This window comes from Branchiostoma lanceolatum, chromosome 1, assembly GCF_035083965.1.
Source record: "Branchiostoma lanceolatum isolate klBraLanc5 chromosome 1, klBraLanc5.hap2, whole genome shotgun sequence".
NCBI classification, from domain to species: domain Eukaryota; kingdom Metazoa; phylum Chordata; class Leptocardii; order Amphioxiformes; family Branchiostomatidae; genus Branchiostoma; species Branchiostoma lanceolatum.
Genome location: NC_089722.1, coordinates 2,151,514 through 2,170,061, shown reverse-complemented (window position 1 = coordinate 2,170,061; position 18,548 = coordinate 2,151,514). Strand labels below are relative to the sequence as shown.

Genomic DNA, 18,548 nt, shown 5'->3' with positions numbered 1-18,548 from the left:
TGCCACAATACTTGTAACTGTGCTGTCACCTTTAGGGAGGGCTATCTATGAAATATCAATGACTGCGAAATTACCATTAGCACCACCAATGACGAACTACAGCAGCATCAAAACCTGATCATTACCTGGATGAGAACCTCTGGTTCGAAGTGTTCTGCGAAGCACCAGTCGTCCAGCTGACGTTTCTGAGTGGCTTCTATCAGGTTCACCGTCACATGATCTGCCTGGTCCTCTTCCTCTTGTTCTTCTTGCCACTTTTGTTCAGCCTCTTTTGACTCCTCCTCTTCTTGTGCTTTGTTCTCATCTGGTGTTTCCTCAGTTAATGACTGTTCTTTGCCTAGAATGCAAAATTAACCAAAAATATATTTTGACATTTTGACTGAAGTACATTTTGTAGTCAAATCTCAGCTTATTGTTCTCAAGCCTTAACCATATGCTTGAAAACATTGAAATGAAAGAAAAGACAGAAGGGAAGGAAGAAATTTGGAGTGAAAGAAAAAATGGGAGAGGGATGCAAAGAAGCTGACATAAAAGGAGAAAAAAATGGGATTAAGGAAGAGAATGGAAGGAGAAAAGGAAGAAAGGAATGAATGAAAGGGAATGAAAGAGAAGGGAGGAAGGACGTAAAGAAAGGGAATGAAAGAAGGGAAGGATTGAAGAAACTAACGAACAAAGGAACAAACAAACGAAGAAAGGAACAAAGAAACAAACAAAATGAATGAATGAAAGAACAAAGACATGAAGGAATGAATGAGAAGTGAATGGACATTCAAACACTGTCGTCAAATCTGATTGACAGGAAAGCAAACAAAAGACGAGATAGATCGTATGAGGCCTCACCAGACTTGTTGGATCCTGCCGAGCCCTGTCTGGCGGAGGTGGGGCGGGACCTGGACCTGCCGCTGGTGGGACGGCTGCCGGTCTGCCGTACCTCCCCCTCCTCCTCCACAGGCGTGCCTCGCTGGGAGGCATCCTGCTTGTCTGGTTCAGCCTCTGTAGTAAACATTCGGAAATGGTCTTTAGTCATAGTTTTCAATTGGACATGTACAGCTCTCTGGGAATTTTTCTTACTAGTAGGTACAGATACACATGATTGTACTATATAAACATGACTGTATATATTATACACGTGCCAACGGTACACATGTGCACATGCACACACATACACACACACACACACACACACACACATACGCACCGCAAACACATTCAAACTAACATTTGCCAGTGACAAAAGCTTGCCACAGTCTTATATAGAAATTGCCAACAATTTTTCTTCATTATCCTAAGACATACTGCTTCCTTTAGACATTGATTTTAGAAAGTTGTCACTGTCTTGCTGACTTGATAATAGTAATCAAGTTTAACAACTAAATCAGACAAGTTACCTGTTGTCTTGGTTTTTTGTTCTTCCAGTTGCTTCTTCTTTGCCTTGAGGAGTCCACTCCTCATCAGTTCCTGGTAGAAAGGGAAGGGGTCGTCCCAGGGCACATCCAGCTCCACCTCAGGTTCAGTACCGTCCTCATCTGCTAGGGGGGGCTCCAGGACCATGCCACTCCGGTCGGTGGTGCTGCCAGCCATACTCTCAAACACAAACTGTTTGAAAGCACGGTCGATCTCAGACAGGCTCAAGTTGCCTGGGGAGAAAAAAATTCACTATGAGATGGCCTCTGTAGACAAGACTTTTGATAAATGATCTGTTGAGCGATCATCAATTCTTAAGTGTGGCCACAATGGACAAGTGGTCCATATGCAAATGTGATTACTATTAGGTAAAAATGACAGTATCAAAAATTTCAATTTATTCAATATTGATAAGAAAGACAATTACATAAAACCAGGAATATTTGCTTCTATTATATATAATATTACTGTACTACAAAATTGCTTTAATACTGCAAAAACCTCCTTTTCCCTCCTACCGCAAAATTGAGTGCCAGGCCCTGCAAAAATAGATAAATTTCCAGCATCTCATACCTGTAGCGCAGAAGTGCAGTAGCTCCTGTAGCCGTGCGGCGCGTTCCTTACTGATCCGGGTTGACGGCGGGGGCAGTTCGCACAGCCGGGCCACGGGCAGCAGGCTCACCATCCTCAGCTCCTCCGCCTGGGGGTCGAACCCGTCCACCTGGCACGGAACATGGATTAATTAAGGGTTAATGACCCGCCCCGAGGTGTAAATGGTGTCATAACGCCTGGTCATGTGCTATAACCACCAAATAAAACCACAGAGTGAGCGAAGCGAACAAGGTGATTTTATGAGAAAATACATAATGGAACGGTTGAACGGGTGTGTTATGGCGTCATAACACATGGGCAATGGAGGCTTCTGATTGGTTGACGCCATCTGGCTATGTGATAATAGAGATTAACTATACTGCACAATATATTAGATATACCCCAAAGTCAAGTTCTCACTTGTTTCACATAAGTCCGTCATAGTTCTGGGATCTCCCACCGCTTGAAACTTGTGCCATGGATTAATAGAGATTTACTTATGTTAGCTCAAGGATATAGACCCCAAAGTCAAGTTCTTACACAATGACCTTGTTTCACATAAGTCCGTCATAGTTCTGGCATCTCCCACCGTTTGAAACTCACACCGTACTGATGGTCACTCGCCTGATAATTGAATCATGTGACATCAGGGATCTTTTTGTGTTAGCTTTCTTGAAGATGGTTTTGACAAATTTTTTAGAATTCTAAGCCCACAACCTCGTCAATTCCCTTGGATTCGTCAGAAGGTTCATTGCAGAAGTCTCAGAATAAAACCTAACATTGGACCTTCTACTTTGACCACCATGATTTAAGACTATTGTTATAGCTTGTTAATATAATACTGTCCATTCCGATGTACTGTCCAGAGCTGTCTCCAGCTTTAAATTTTTTTCCGTCCCACTCATTGCTTGGGAGCCGATTTTTTAATTTTCATTGTTGAATTTGTCATTTTAAGCTTCAAAAAATACATTTTCATCAGTTTTATCTCATGAAATCTCAAGAAGAAAGAAATGATTTAAGAAGAAGAAGCAACATCGTCACTCACCCGCTTGAGGTGGCGTGTGTGCAGGCCTAATAAAACTTACATCAGACTTTACTACTTTGACCACTTTTGTGCACAATGTGGCATCTGACCACGGACTGTAAAGAAGAAGAAGCAACATCGTCACTCACCCGCTTGAGGTGGTGCGTCCGCAGCCCCACGCCGTCCCCGTACTGCAGCAGCAGGGGGCGCTGTTGGTTCTTGTCTTCCGGAGGTTTGGCCGCCAAGTCAAGTTCACCATCAAGAGCCTGGGGAGGAGACATTTCGACAAGTTCGTTTCAAAGAAATACCCTGCAAGTTCTCAATGCCTAATTGAAAATTTTTAATGAACACTGTTTTTCTAAATTGTGAAATGTTACAGTAACAGTAACTGTACAATGTACATTATTGTGTTGATGTCAGTAAGTGGAGTTACGCTGCAGTGATTGAGAGCAAGACTGCTGTTGCCAAGCCAAAATAGCCTGCTCCTCTGTTTTGTTGCATTAATTAGTATCAATAATAATTGTAGCTTTATCTAAAGCCTTTCTTTGCTGAGCTACTGTAACAGTCATACTTTATATTACAATGAAAGTTAGGACAGGTACAACTTTCAAGGTAAAATGGTCAAACCAACAACAAGAAACTACACAATAAACACTGAGATGCCATTACCATCTGCTCCTCCACAGACAGAGCGAGTTTGACGGCTGCCCCGCTCATGTGCGAGGCCAGACGAGGGTCAACGCCGTCCTGTCGGGGAGGGACCGGGCGTTCGCTGGGCGGCTCACGATCTTCCTCCGTCGCGCTGACCTGGGGTTGGAAGGAATCATAGTTACATTTTTCTAACTGCTTGAATTAAAACTGGAAAAATTAGCAAATTCTTAATGGGTTGATGGATAAATTAAAGGACAAATAAATAACTGAATAGATATCATAATGATGATGTTGCTTTAATTTTGGTAGAAAAAAAGTCTATTTGTAGCAACCACCAGTCCTTACCTAACTGTTACTGTGTTTATGTACAAATGTATGAAGGATTGTATTGAACGTTTCAGGGTTCATCAATTTAGACCGATTCTTTATTATTTTTGCATTTTTATGTTTTGACGGTATGCGGCGTTATGGGATCAGTCCATTGCAACTATAAAGACGTTGATTTACTATTGTTCGAGTAGTTTATCATTTTTTGCTCAAGAAGGCCTATTTTCTCCATTTTTCAATAAATAGGGGATTAATCATTGTTGATTCAGTGTGGGGGGGTCTGTCCTTACCTGCTCCAGCATACAGTGCATGATGAGGGGATTAGTCAGCATTGATCCAGGGGGGGGGGCTACCCTTACCTGCTCCAGCATACAGTGCATGTTGAGGGGATTAGTCGGTATTGATCCAGGGGGGGGTCTATCCCTACCTGCTCCAGCATACAGTGCATGATGAGGGGGATTAATCAGTACTGATTCAGGGGGGGGGGGTCTGTCCTTACCTGCTCCAGCATACAGTGCATGATGAGGGGATTAGTCAGTATTGATCCAGGGGGGTCTATCCCTACCTGCTCCAGCATACAGTGCATGATGAGGGGGATTAATCAGTACTGATTCAGGGGGGGGTCTGTCCTTACCTGCTCCAGCATACAGTGCATGATGAGGGGATTAGTCAGTATTGATCCAGGGGGGTCTATCCCTACCTGCTCCAGCATACAGTGCATGATGAGGGGGATTAATCAGTACTGATTCAGGGGGGGTCTGTCCTTACCTGCTCCAGCATACAGTGCATGATGAGGGGATTAGTCAGTATTGATCGGGGGGGGGGGTCTGTCCTTACCTGCTCCAGCATACAGTGCATGATGAGGGGGATTAATCAGTACTGATTCAGGGGGGGTCTGTCCTTACCTGCTCCAGCATACAGTGCATGATGAGGGGATTAGTCAGTATTGATCGGGGGGGGGGGGGTCTGTCCTTACCTGCTCCAGCATACAGTGCATGATGAGGGGGATGCTGACGCTCTCCTGGGGTACAGTGTTCATCAGCTCGTTGTAGTACCGCATGTCGACGTCAGGGGGCGCAGCTGGAAGATCCAGCTCTGGGATGCCTGGAGTAGGGGCCTGGGCTGCCAACTGGGGAAATTATAAACAGTGTTAATTTTACAAGGATGCCTTTAAGTTATTACCATTTTGAAAACACTCAAAAGTATGTACTGATAGACAAAAGAGAAGGAAAATTTTAAGAGGAATCATGATATAAGAATTCCCAACACAAAGAAAATGACGGTAAAAGTTGACTTTTCCCCAAAAAAATATATTATGAATGCAATGTTAATGGCTTACAGTGTGTTGATACTTCTTTTTTTTTTTTTAATTCACGGGAAAGACTTTGCAAACAATTTGAAAGCAAACAATTTTAGTTAATGATAATCTTGTATTGAATGTACTCACGATTATCTCTATGCACAGTGACTGTTTGCTTCACAAAAATTCAGCATAGTACAAAATGTGTTCCCAAACTTCACTGTACATAAAAAGATTATTCTATCTTTCTGGTTCAAATCGTTGCTACAAGGGGCCCCACTGCAAAGAAGTGACAGTCACAGAGCTGGCCAACCCAGGGTAAATTTGACAGAAAAATGAACTAAAAGAGACAAACGCTGTTCCGTACCTTAGAGTCAGTTGGCTGCACAGGTACAGGAGGCGCCTCCCCGTGGAGGGGGACGTGCAGCAGCTTCATGTTACTCAGGTAATGCTGGAACTGGCGCTTCCAGTCGTACATGTCGTAAATCTTACAGGCCACGTCCTCAAACACAGCTGTGCCAAAAGCAAGCTGAATGCAAAGGAAAAAAAATTACAAGTTAGCATAAAAGAACACCTGTGATGAAAATTATACAAGATTATGATAAAGTCTGAATCATTGTCTTCCAGAAAAATTAAACACCTCCAGTAGAAAGTGCTGTCTTGAGTGGGGAAGAAATTCAGAATCAAGGCTGTAAAATTTGGCACTGTGGGGAAGTGAGTCATTCTTTCTGTATTTTAGTATTGGAATAAGCAAAATCATGCAGTATTAGATATTGTAGATTGATGGACATGACAAAAGATGCGGAAGTTTAGACGTGTCAATCATCATTAAGTTTGACACAGGGGGGTAACTTTTGGTTGTAATTTTACTGTTTACCACTGATATTGAACTTACAGATGAGCTTAGACATTTCAAATGAAATTTCCAAGCTAGTTCCTCCAGTCATAGATAAAGTATAAATCATATCAAAATATCCAGCTGTACCTTCCTGACCCTCCTGTCCTTTATGGACAGCTGTGTGCAATATAACAGAGGAGCCATGTTAGTTGTACACTGTGTGTTACGGTTCATCAAGTGCGAAGGCAACAGTTACTTTACATTCCTGCTATACAATGTACACACCGTATCATACACTTGTTATTGGGTGTGGCTGCAAATAAGCTAAGGAGTGCCATATGTAAAGTTGCACATTAGTAACTTCCTTGCAACAAAAAGCCAAGTACCATTGAATCTAAAGGATTTTGGCAAAGCCATTTAATTTCGAGCATCTTTTGTTGGTTGTCTCATACATTATATGCTTTTCTGGTGCAACTTCATAGAGCAGATCAGGTAACAATTTGGAGTTCAGAGAGTTAGATAATTTGAAGTGGAGGAAACAAAAATATGTCAAAAATTTTGACAATTCGTGCCCACCTTCTTGTCTGCATCCTCCCAATCTGATGGGTGGAGCGTGTTCACCACCACGTACTCGAGCCGCGCCATGTCGTGTAGCCGGGACCCCGCTGGCGCGCGGCGCAACACCGGGTCCAGGAACTTCCAGAACCGCTGCAGTTCCTCCTCCGCTTTCTGTCGCTGCTGTCTCTCGATGTCTTGTTGCGCTGGAGGAAAGAAATGGACTGAGAATACAGACAGCCCCAGGGTTAGTGGTGGTTAGTGGTTAGTGTACGTTTAGTAGTGTGGCACGGCTACGTGAGTGAAAGCGCTGAAGGATGAAGGGAAGAAAAGAAGCAATCTTAGACTGATGAAGGATTGGAAAGATAGAAAGGATGGAAGGTTAAAAAGTGAAAGGTGAAAGAGAAGATGTAAGGATCTGCAAAAAGAGGAGAGGAAAGAACGAGAGCAAAAGGAAGAAGTGAAGAAAAGAAGCAATTTTAGACCGATGAAGGATTAGAAAGATAGGAAGGATGGAAGGTTAAAAAGTGAAAAGTGAAGGAAGAGATTTAAGGATCTGCAAAAAAGAGGAGAGGAAAGAACAAGAGAGCAAAAGGAAGAAGTGAAGAAAAGAAGCAATTTTAGACCGATGAAGGATTGGAAAGATAGGAAGGATGGAAGGTTAAAAAGTGAAAAGTGAAGGAAGAGATGTAAGGATCTGCAAAAAGATGAGAGGAAAGAACAAGAGAGAGCAAAAGGAAGAAGTAAAAGAAAAGAGAGGAAGAAAGAAGGACTACGCTCCAAAGTAGCTCCCTTCAACCACGTGCTTGATGAATCTGAAAATTTTGGTGGTTGTTAGGGTTAATGTTAAAAGACACACCACAACACAACAACTCATGGTCATGTGTATAATTGTAATGATCGTGATCGGCTATCCGTGTATACTGTAATGCATTCAAGTTAGCAGTGTTTCAATATTTGTGGCTTTCACAGTAACTTCTTCCTCGCAAACTTAAAACCATTGCAAGAATGTTTCTTCTGTCTTCTGCCTGCCAACAACCTCGTTTCAACTGCGACCTAAAAACCACTGCAAACACTCCATTTTGCTCCCTAATCCGAAATTAATTCACCGCAAACTTAAATGCATTTACAGTCAACCGTAAGTGTTACAGTCCTTATTTATTAGCCCAACTTTCGATTTGAAGATTTCTGTGATGATTTCTCCAGCACACATGCACAGCAGAACAAACACAAATCTTTGGCCTGATTTACATACATGTTTTCGGAGTCGACTCGAGGCTGTGTGTGAGGAGCTTGGGGCTGCTCAAGTGGGGGTTTTCTACTAGAAAACCCTACTTGAGTGGCCTAGGGTTCTCCTTGCAAAGTCCTGCATAAGTCGACTCCAAGTTACCGGTAACTCATATATAGTAGAGTGGATTCATTCCTCAAACTAACCGACATCTTTCACACCGCAGTCGTTCCTCAGTAAGACATCTGAAGCCGCGTAGTTCCTGTGTAGGACTTTTATTCAGTCTAGTAATGCAAAACTAGCCTTATGGTTGTCTCCAGCTGAGGATTTTTTTCCATCCCACTCATATTTTTCATACCAATTTTGTTAGTTTTCATTGTTTTTAAAAATATGTCATTTTAATCTTAATGGAAAAAAATTTTAATCAATTTCGTGTCAGATATTTTGATGAATGGGGTGAATTTTTTCCGGCACGTTACAAGTAAATTTCCATCCCCGGACAGAGGACGGGTCCTGGAGACAGCCCTGGTGTAAACCCAGCCATTGGGTCCATGCCCAGCAGAACAAACACTAAACTTTGCCCGGATTCACACAGTCACACATTTACACACAAGAGTCAACTCAGGGCTGTGTGTGAGGAGCTTCCGGCTGCTCATGTGGAGTTCTTTTCCAAGAAAACGGTACTTGAGCGGCCTAGGGTTCTCCTTCCACAGTCCTGAGTCGACTTCAAGTCAACTCAAAAACGTGTGTGTAAACAAATCTCAGTGTCCACGCCCACGGCAAACATCAATCCAACCAACACCTGGCCCACGCATACCTTCCTGCGCACCTGCTACAGGCTCCACCTGTTCATCTGGAATGTAATAAGAGAATTCACACAGCTGTATGCAAATTACAGTGCTTCGGCCACAGGAATTCAATTTTTTTTGTTCTCAGATGTTGTCTTGCCAAACGTTTAGAAAAAGGTCAGGATAAAAGCAAAGGTTGGGGAGGAAAAGTTGAATCAGGCTTTATTCAGTCCCTGAAATAGTACATGTTGTATGTACCAAAGTGCAGACTTTCGTCTCAGACTCTGTTGGGTTTTTAAAACCCAAGAATCAACCGATCGAATTGACGTGGCCTTTGCTACAATTTATACAAATACATGATAATATTCTATTTATACAAAGTGACATGAAATTGACAGCTTTTTTTCATGCCACTCTGTTCAAGTTGATCATATTATCCATGTTTTTTGCATAATCATAATTGTTCTTTTCAACTGTTACTAAACACAGTAAGAAGACATACACAGTAATTTCATATACAGTATACCAGAATTTTCATTGACAGTGAAGTATTTCGACAGTTGTAATCATCTGGACAGTAATTCATGACAGGACAGCAAGTTTATCTGATATTTCATATTTCATTGTAGACACACATCAAAATAACTGTATAAGCTTAAACGGTTTTGCAAATGAGTTACCAATTTGAAATCACATGTTTTATACTAAAACATCTGGCTCTGCAAGATACTGTGTCTCATAGTTTTACAGGTTCACATAATAGACTAATCATACCGGTATGTACATGTATAACAGTTTCAGATCTAAATCAGCATTGAACAAGATATAAATATAATCAAGCAAACTACAAATTGTTTGACTTGACCCTCTTTCTTTATAAAAGAAATCCATACACTATTAATCTTTTTTTCTGTTAACATTGAACAGTCACTTGATGTTGATTAAATTTGAGACATTATTGTTTTTATTTGGCCCTTTCTGACAGAAATCCTACCTTTTTTCTGCTCCTCCCTGGGTGAGGCCTCCCCTCCCTCGGGGGTTTGGAAGATGGTATAGTCCTCTGAGGTGATCTTGAGGAGAGAGTCGACGCTGACCCCGACGTCCGCCAGAGCCATGACCAGCTGCGGCTGGTGGAAACCGTGCACTAACATGTAGTGCTGTGGTCCGTCATCCGGCTCATCATCTGTATATATAAATAATAATGGATCTCATTTGCATAAATTTGCATGGTTGGGAAGTGATTTGCATATGTGTCTGCCAGAGCCATGACCAGCTGCGGCTGGTGGAAACCGTGCACTAACATGTAGTGCTGTGGTCCGTCATCCGGCTCATCATCTGTATATATAAATAATGACGTGCCCATTTGCATAAATTTGCATGGTTGGGAAGTGATTTGCATATGTGTCTGCCAGTGCTATGACCAGCTGCGGTTGGTGGAAACCATGCACTAACACATAATGCTGTGGTCCGTCATCCGGCTCATCATCTGTATTATCAATCATAATGTATGCATATATATTCCATCTAATTTGCATAAATTTGCATGGTTGGGAAGTGATTTGCATAATTCTGTTTTTGCCAGAGCCATGACCAGCTGCGGCTGGTGGAAACCGTGCACTAACACGTAGTGCTGTGGTCCGTCATCTGGCTCATCATCTGTATATACCAATCATAAATGCATATATATTCAATCTAATTTGAATAAATTTGCATTGTTGGGAAGTGATTTGCATATGTGTCCACCAGCGCCATGACCAGCTGCGGCTGGTGGAAACCGTGCACTAAGGTCTCGGACCGGAGTTTTTTTGCGATTTCGTATGTAGGCCGACACCCTCAGGTCGACGGGCTACAATTCCGCCGAGAAAAGTAGGACGGAAAATGTAATCACATGGTCGAAAAGCGGTTTTCTGCTGTTTTCCGATGTAGTTATCGGTTTTGTCCGTTGTCCCTTTATTTTGGGTAGAAACCATAGTAAAATGTAAATTTGGCACCCGAAAATTATCATTTTTTTACACTTTTTTGATCGAACCTGCTCGGAAAAAACGAGTTTTCCTGGGGTCACGGCATATATGCTGAGAAAGCTTAGTAAATGGTGTCTCTGAAAAATTAAAAAAATTAAAAAGTCATGTGATAACTTTTTCGCAATCTCCGATGACGCAAATTCGGTGAAAATGCATTAAAAACGATGCTATTTGGGTCATCAGGCGAGAAAACCGCATCACCGTTGCCGCGGACTAATACAAAAAAGGCTTCGATAGCGAACCAACTGCACCGCGCCCAAAAATACTACAACTCACGGGCTTTTCAGAAGATTCAAAATATTCATGCACAGCTAAAACCTAGTCTCCAAGCAGACCTACGGGTTGGCAAAGACCGTATCCAACAGGCAGAAGGAGTTTTCATAGCCAACCCAAGTCTCATAGCCAACCCTATAAGCTCCTTCTGCCAGTTGGATACGGTCTTTGCAATCTATTGGGTCTGGTTGGAGACTAGCTAAAACCATCACCAAGCAATCTCGGGCAGAAATCAGGGTGACGACCACGCACTTCCGGCAGATTACCGGGTCATGACCCAACCCCCGGTCACAATTGAACTCCGACCCGGAACCTTAACACGTAATGCTGTGGTCCGTCATCCGGCTCATCATCTGTATATTAGGTCAATCATAATGTCAGTTTTAGGCCTTACAATGTTTGCATTATATCACTACGAACGCGGAAAAGCGACAAATGGACAAAATCGGTTACATTTTGGGCAATAAATTAGTGTTGGTTACAATTCTAAAATTGTCGCCGTTTAGATTGCCCCCAATTAGCGACATTTTCGGTTTATAGACCCAGCCCGAGTTCCATGGAAGTGGAAAGGTTACAATTTCTGGGAGAACGGCGACAAATGCCGGTTTATGGTCCCACCCGGCGGGCTAATGAACTGCGCTGTGAAAATGTCGCCGTTTGAATTGCCCCTCCCGCACTTGGGCCGGTCAATGCACACTTCACACCTACATGTTTCCCCTCCTACCGATAATTCCTATTGTGTATACTAATCTGTGAGGCAAATCTGCCCGCGTGGTTGTGAATAGATCGTCGATCTCGGCCGTGAAACACGAAAGACGGCCGAGATCGGCCGCTGCGCCCCGCGACATGCAAGCGGCAAGCCGGGTCAAAGGTCATTCAGAGACAAAACAACAACACGGCGAGCGGCAAAACTCTCCGTATTTGCAACATCGCGGCGCGGTCTAATTTTGCAGCCGTGTTTTAGTATTGAAAAAATACCCTTCTGGCCGTCGGTGGAACCGTCAACCCCATTTTCCCAGCGTCGTCGCGGACATGTTGTAAAGTAAACACTGGAAGTTCTGTGATCTTCTGTGGGGCACTATAGCCTGCTCGAACACGCGCGCGCTAGAATCAAGCGAAAGTAACCCGAGACAATTTACGTGACTCTGGCTTTCCAAATATGGAAAATTTATGCAAATGTCACGTGCAATCCGCCCGAAAGTGTGCTATTGGCTCGGCCGGTTGCTATGCAGTGATGAATGGCGGCGCCTTTGATGAACTGCTTGGAAGTTTTGCGATGGGTGTGGCCTATCGCATGTGAATGTGTTGTTTTCCTTTCCAAGCGTTTATACGGCTTGCAGGTGGTAAGGTAACGAGAGTTACGCCAAAATAGTATTTCTACTGATATGTGTTACAACTCCGTCCAGAACTTCGATGTTGTCGATTGCAGCAAACAAAGACCGGTTCCGGATAGCGAGATTCAGAGAAGGGTAGAGTAGAGTAGAGATTGTGTTCAACTCGATAGCTGTCGGCCGCGCCCACCGGCACGTGAGCAAGTGTATTCATAGCTTCGCCCGACGGAACGACATGCTGCAGTGTTTAAGATGTCAACTTTTTGATTTCGTCATGTTACATGTACGAGCCACATCATTTACCAAACTCAGTGATGGAACTGTTACTATTTTGACAAAAATGGTTTTGATTACGTTACTGTTTGCACGATTAGCCCATTCCCCAGGTATGACGTTTACTTGGCGATCAATTAAGACTAAGTCTCCGATATAATAATTGGGTCTCATGTCAGTTTGTCCGAAACTGTAGTTGTATGTATTACTAAGGGCAACAGTTCGATTCATTATATTTAGAGTTCAGATTGTAATTGTGGGAATGTTGCGAATTGATATTAGGTCTGACAAATGTTGCATAGTATTTATATCTTGATCGCGTCAAAAGACAACACTCATAGAAATCTGCGTAGCGTTATGAAATAAACAGTTACCATTTTTTTGCTAAAAGCAACCTTGAAAGTCCAACGTAATCCTTTGTCTGGAACTGCTATATTGAAGTGGTGCCGGTATCCTGTACTCCGCATACCGCACATGTTCGCGAAACAATTCTTATAAATCAGGCACACTGAGGTACTGACACATCGTCTTTGAACCACAAACAAACAAACACACACACACACACACACACACACACACACACACACACACACACACACACACACACACACACACACACACATACACCAGTTAACTTTAGCAAGCAACTGCTTACATGTGCGCAGCACGATAACATCGCGTCATTGCCCGTCTATAGCGGTTGCTGTTTTTGAAGACGAAAAATATTGAGAATCGTTGTGAATTATTTTTACATTTCCAAAAGTTTGATATCCTCTCGACTAAACAACGATACTTACATCAGTTGTGAACCGTGTTTACTGAGACGATTCTATACTTTCTTGGACTCGTTTCGACATATGAAAGCTCCATCGAATTAGCCCACATGCCTATAGACGTTTTGCAGTTGCGATTATCATATAAAATCATACTGCTCGTTGAAATCAAGGAGGAACTATTTTGGTCACATGGAAGTATTAACAAATACATTTGTACTCGTGATGGTAAGGTTTGGTTGGTTTAGGCCTACCGCCAATCCTCATGAAGGTTTATAAAAAATGCTCAATACTATTAAAAAATGATACCAGTATGTGTCGATAATGAAGTACCAGTCTGAGACTTTCTAACATAGCGCTGCTCTATCTCATGCACTGACCAACGGTATACACGTTGACGTTGTATTTTTACAAAAAAATCCGTTCTCGTTATGAATTAAGATTTATCGATAAACCGTAATCCTTAGGAACGTTTGTCTGAATATTTTTCCCATAGGGGAGAATAAACATCTTAAATATTTGACATGGAATTCGGAACTCCGTAATTCATCTAAATCGCACAAACGCGATATATTATCCCTCAAGTTTGATGTGAAGACTACTTTGTCCACCTATGGAGAAATTTGCCGAGTCTTTGAAGTGGACTGCACTAGAACAAGGACCTTGACTAGAAGGATAATGAACGACGATTGGTCACCATGGCACACTTCTTTACTACAGACTTCAGTTCAAATCATGCTCACGTGGCTTTAAAACAGACGGATAAAAGCTACAAACCATGCATTTTATGTGGAAGAGCTGATCTTTCTTCCCATGGGTTAATATTTGGCTCTGTTGGTGACAATGGCGTTTTGAACAAATCGGACGATAATGGTTAGCGCTACGTCTCCTGCGACTGTCACGTTAGTAGGCGTCACGGAACCACCGCCTGTGGTTCCGTATAGATGTGCAAATAAAACGGGTGAAAATGTATTTAGGATACCCTTTTGCCTTTCTTGGCGTCTGACATCGCCTTGCCTTGTTGATAATGTTTAATATGATATGTGAAGTGCGATATTTTGAATGATTCTTTTAAAATCAAAGCACAGGCTTTAGCCGGAAATGATTTTTTTTCAGAACGGTACGAGGTGGACCACCTGTTGACGACATTGCTGGCTTTCGGTAATTTCATAGCGATACTTCAAACAAGGAGGTTGGATCGTCTGAACATACCTAAACCGCGTGGGGTGTAACCAGCTGTACATAGCCCTTGGCATTAAATCACAAAAGAAGGACTTAGAAAAGTTTAAAAACTCTAGTGTTGCGCCACACGTCGGAGTACGGTACCCCCAAAATACCGTACCGATAGCGCTAAGCGATCTTACGCCTCCATCCTCCAAGAAATGTTGCGAATTGATATTGAATCTGATAAATGTCGCAGCTTATTCAGATCTTAATCACGTAAAAGACAACACTCATAAACATCTGTGTAGTGTTACAAAATAAGAATTGTTAGTTCTTTTTTTGCTTAAACCAACCTTTGAAACTTTAACTCCACCCCTTGCCTGACGCACTGCTATTCGAGTGTACTCGGTAATCCCCGCCTCCAAGAAATGTTGCGAATTGATATTGAACCCAATAAATGTTGCAGCGTATTCAAATCTTGATCACGTAAATGACAACACTCATAAACATCTGTGTAGCGTTACAAGATACCTACCAGCATGTGGCATTACCCTAACCCTAACCCTAACCCTAACCTGTGCATACTTAGATGTTGAACATGCGTAACTTTCTGATGCAACACAATGTTTGAAAACATTTTTCAGCTCAGAACTACTGAGTGCAAGTTTTTTTTCTTCTAATGATGCCCTTGGCATTAGATCACAAAAGAAGGACTTAGAAAAGTTAAAAACTTTAGTGTTGCGCCACACGTCGGAGTACGGTACCCCCAAAATACCGTACCGATAGCGCTAAGCGATCTTACGCCTCCATTATCCAAGAAATGTTGCGAATTGATATTGAATCTGATAAATGTCGCAGCTTATTCAGATCTTAATCACGTAAAAGACGACACTCATAAACATCTGTGTAGTATTACAAAATAAGAATTGTTAGTTCTTTTTTTGCTTAAACCAACCTTTGAAACTTTAACTCCACCCCTTGCCTGACGCACTGCTATTCGAGTGTACTCGGTAATCCCCGCCTCCAAGAAATGTTGCGAATTGATATTGAACCCAATAAATGTTGCAGCGTATTCAAATCTTGATCACGTAAATGACAACACTCATAAACATCTGTGTAGCGTTACAAGATACCTACCAGCATGTGGCATTACCCTAACCCTAACCCTAACCCTAACCTGTCCATACTTAGATGTTGAACATGCGTAACTTTCTGATGCAACACAATGTTTGAAAACATTTTTCAGCTCAGAACTACTGAGTGCAAGTTTTTTTTTTCTAATGATGCCCTTGGCATTAGATCACAAAAGAAGGACTTAGAAAAGTTAAAAACTTTAGTGTTGCGCCACACGTCGGAGTACGGTACCCCCAAAATACCGTACCGATAGCGCTAAGCGATCTTACGCCTCCATTATCCAAGAAATGTTGCGAATTGATATTGAATCTGATAAATGTCGCAGCTTATTCAGATCTTAATCACGTAAAAGACGACACTCATAAACATCTGTGTAGTATTACAAAATAAGAATTGTTAGTTCTTTTTTTGCTTAAACCAACCTTTGAAACTTTAACTCCACCCCTTGCCTGACGCACTGCTATTCGAGTGGTACTCGGTAATCCCCGCTTCCAAGAAATGTTGCGAATTGATATTGAACCAAATAAATGTTGCAGCGTATTCAAATCTTAATCACGTAAATGACAACATTCATAAACATCTGTGTAGTGTTACAAGATACCTACCAGCATGTAGCATTACCCTAACCCTAACTCTAACCCTAACCTGTCCATACTTAGATGTTGAACATGCGTAACTTTCTGATGCAACACAATGTTTGAAAACATTTTTCAGCTCAGAACTACTGAGTGCAAGTTTTTTTTCTAATGATTAAATTAAACAATAGGGACAACTTGACAATTTGAACACCCTTTCTATCCTTCGAGGAGAACAGACGCGACGAGCTGAATCGCAAGCGGCAAGCCAAGAAGGAAAAGAAACCCGCGACCCCAGCATTACTGTCGCGTGCCCAGTGTGTGGAGGCACCTGCGCTTCACTCGGCTTTTAGGCTGCGATAACACGGCGTTGACATAATCATCGTTCTGCAAGAACTTCACTAGTGGCTCATGCAGGGCGATATGTGAAAACTAATTTAGAGCAGTAATACCGCGGGAAGTACTTTCTAACGAGACCAATGCTGTGCTGCTATAGCATATCGTACCCTTTATCCTGAAGTAAAATGTTACCTCTCAATACATCCGAAAATGAAAGAGGAAATGTTGACAATCGTTTCCCGTATGTTCTCAAAACCATCATAGATAAACCTCCGTCGTCCTCTTAGATTAACGAGATGACCTAGCAGTATGTGTTAGTTGTGTTTACTTGAATATGGCGTAGTATGCTTTGTAAAATGTTTAAAAACACTTGTGCTCTACAAGTCGCCCATTAGTCAATAATATACGAGACTCCTGTTTGTATTGTGATATGATAAAAAGCTTTTTCATGGTCCTACAGTCTCCTGAACCGCAGAAAACAACACGAAACTATCAATTTTCCAATCACTGTTCAGCCAAAGTCTTCTGGTGCGTGTTTGAAAACCCTTCAACCGGCGCTCTCAATATTTCTGATTCGACGTCTTCTGCAAACGCTCTACAAGTTAAGTAACCATTAGTCAATAATATACGGAAACTCCTGTATATCTTGTGATATATTAAAAAGCTTTTTCGTGGTCCAAGAGTGTCCTGAACCATAGAAAACAATACGGAACTATAAATTTTCTAATCACCGTTGAGCACAAGTCTATACGGCGTGCGTGTATGAAAACCCTGCCAATTGCGCTCTCAGTATTTCTCTTTGGAGGTCTTTTTCAAACACTCCGACAAGTCATTCGTTAGTATATGATACACGAGACTCCTGTATATCTTGTTGTTTAAGGACAAGCGTTTTCATGGCCTTACAGCGTCCTGAACCTAAGAAAACAACACGGAACTATCATTTTTTTCAAACCGTTCAGCCGGTCTATCGGGGCGTGTATGAAAACCATTCAAACGGCGCTCTTAATATTTCTGATTCGACCTCTCTCGCAAATAACGCTCTACAAGTTACACATTAGACAATAATATACGAGACTCCTATATATCTTATAATTAAAAAAAAAGCTTTTTCACGGTCCAAGGGTGTCCTGAACTTTAGAAAACAACACGGAACTACTAGTATCAATTTTCCAATCACCGTTAAGCCGGTCTATCGGGGCGTGTATGAAAACCCTTCAAACGGCGCTGTTAATATTTCTGTTTCGTCGTCTTGTGCAAATAACGCTCTACAAGTTACACATTAGGCAATAATATACGAGACTCCTGTATATCTTATGATATATCAAAAAGCCTTTTCACGGTCCAAGAGTGTCCTGAACTTTAGAAAACAACACGGAACTATCAATTTTCCAATTACCGTTTAGCCGGTCTATCGGGGCGTGTATGAAAACCCTTCAAACGGTGCTCTCAATACTAGTACTTTAGTTGTCTATGATATAGTATCAGTACCCCGTTTCTAAAGATGATATGAAAATATCCTGTAAATCTTGCGATATTAAAACAGGCCATGGTTATACAACATGGAGAGTCGTTTTCGATCTTACACTTTTGTCACATTCATCGATAACTAAACGTCGTCTGTTTTAACTTAGTTTTAGGTTTTATAAGATGCGCATTGGAATTTGAAATAACCACGCAAGTGTTGGCTGGAAATATAGGGAGGTACATGTACCTAGACTACCTGTCGGGTGTTCCTACAGTCTTCATTCTATACTGACTTCTATATTGAGATAAAGACATTGTCCATGCGGTACTGTGCAGTTTCTACCATATGCTCCGGTGTTGCACGACGGTTTCCTTGTACAATTCGAATGATAATTGACATGGACAACATATGTGAAATATATAACAAATAACCCAAAGTGACTAGTATTTGAAGCGTCATTAGATCTAGCAGTAGTCGAGGTTGTCCGATCTGAC

The 18,548-nt window shown here is 41.9% G+C and overlaps 2 protein-coding genes across 2 annotated transcripts in view; both read right to left on the bottom strand.

The window, feature by feature from the left end:
- LOC136429341 (sperm-associated antigen 17-like) overlaps positions 1-9,891 on the bottom strand; it is a 40,909-nt gene extending 31,018 nt beyond the window's left edge. Inside the window, exons 1-11 of the mRNA XM_066419196.1 lie at positions 9,701-9,891; positions 8,736-8,771; positions 6,712-6,914; positions 5,665-5,826; positions 4,974-5,126; positions 3,689-3,826; positions 3,169-3,285; positions 1,978-2,125; positions 1,389-1,637; positions 841-993; positions 126-337 (exon numbers count right to left, since the gene is read on the bottom strand). Of these exons, the coding sequence (XP_066275293.1) occupies positions 126-337; positions 841-993; positions 1,389-1,637; positions 1,978-2,125; positions 3,169-3,285; positions 3,689-3,826; positions 4,974-5,126; positions 5,665-5,826; positions 6,712-6,914; positions 8,736-8,771; positions 9,701-9,857 (1,728 nt within the window). The 5' untranslated portion in view covers positions 9,858-9,891. The remainder of the gene's footprint in view (positions 1-125; positions 338-840; positions 994-1,388; positions 1,638-1,977; positions 2,126-3,168; positions 3,286-3,688; positions 3,827-4,973; positions 5,127-5,664; positions 5,827-6,711; positions 6,915-8,735; positions 8,772-9,700) is intronic.
- Positions 9,892-10,002: 111 nt separating this feature from the next.
- Positions 10,003-18,548, bottom strand: part of LOC136425219 (sperm-associated antigen 17-like) — a 29,190-nt gene continuing 20,644 nt past the window's right edge. The window contains exons 5-6 of the mRNA XM_066414018.1: positions 10,286-10,362; positions 10,003-10,041 (exon numbers count right to left, since the gene is read on the bottom strand). Of these exons, the coding sequence (XP_066270115.1) occupies positions 10,003-10,041; positions 10,286-10,362 (116 nt within the window). The remainder of the gene's footprint in view (positions 10,042-10,285; positions 10,363-18,548) is intronic.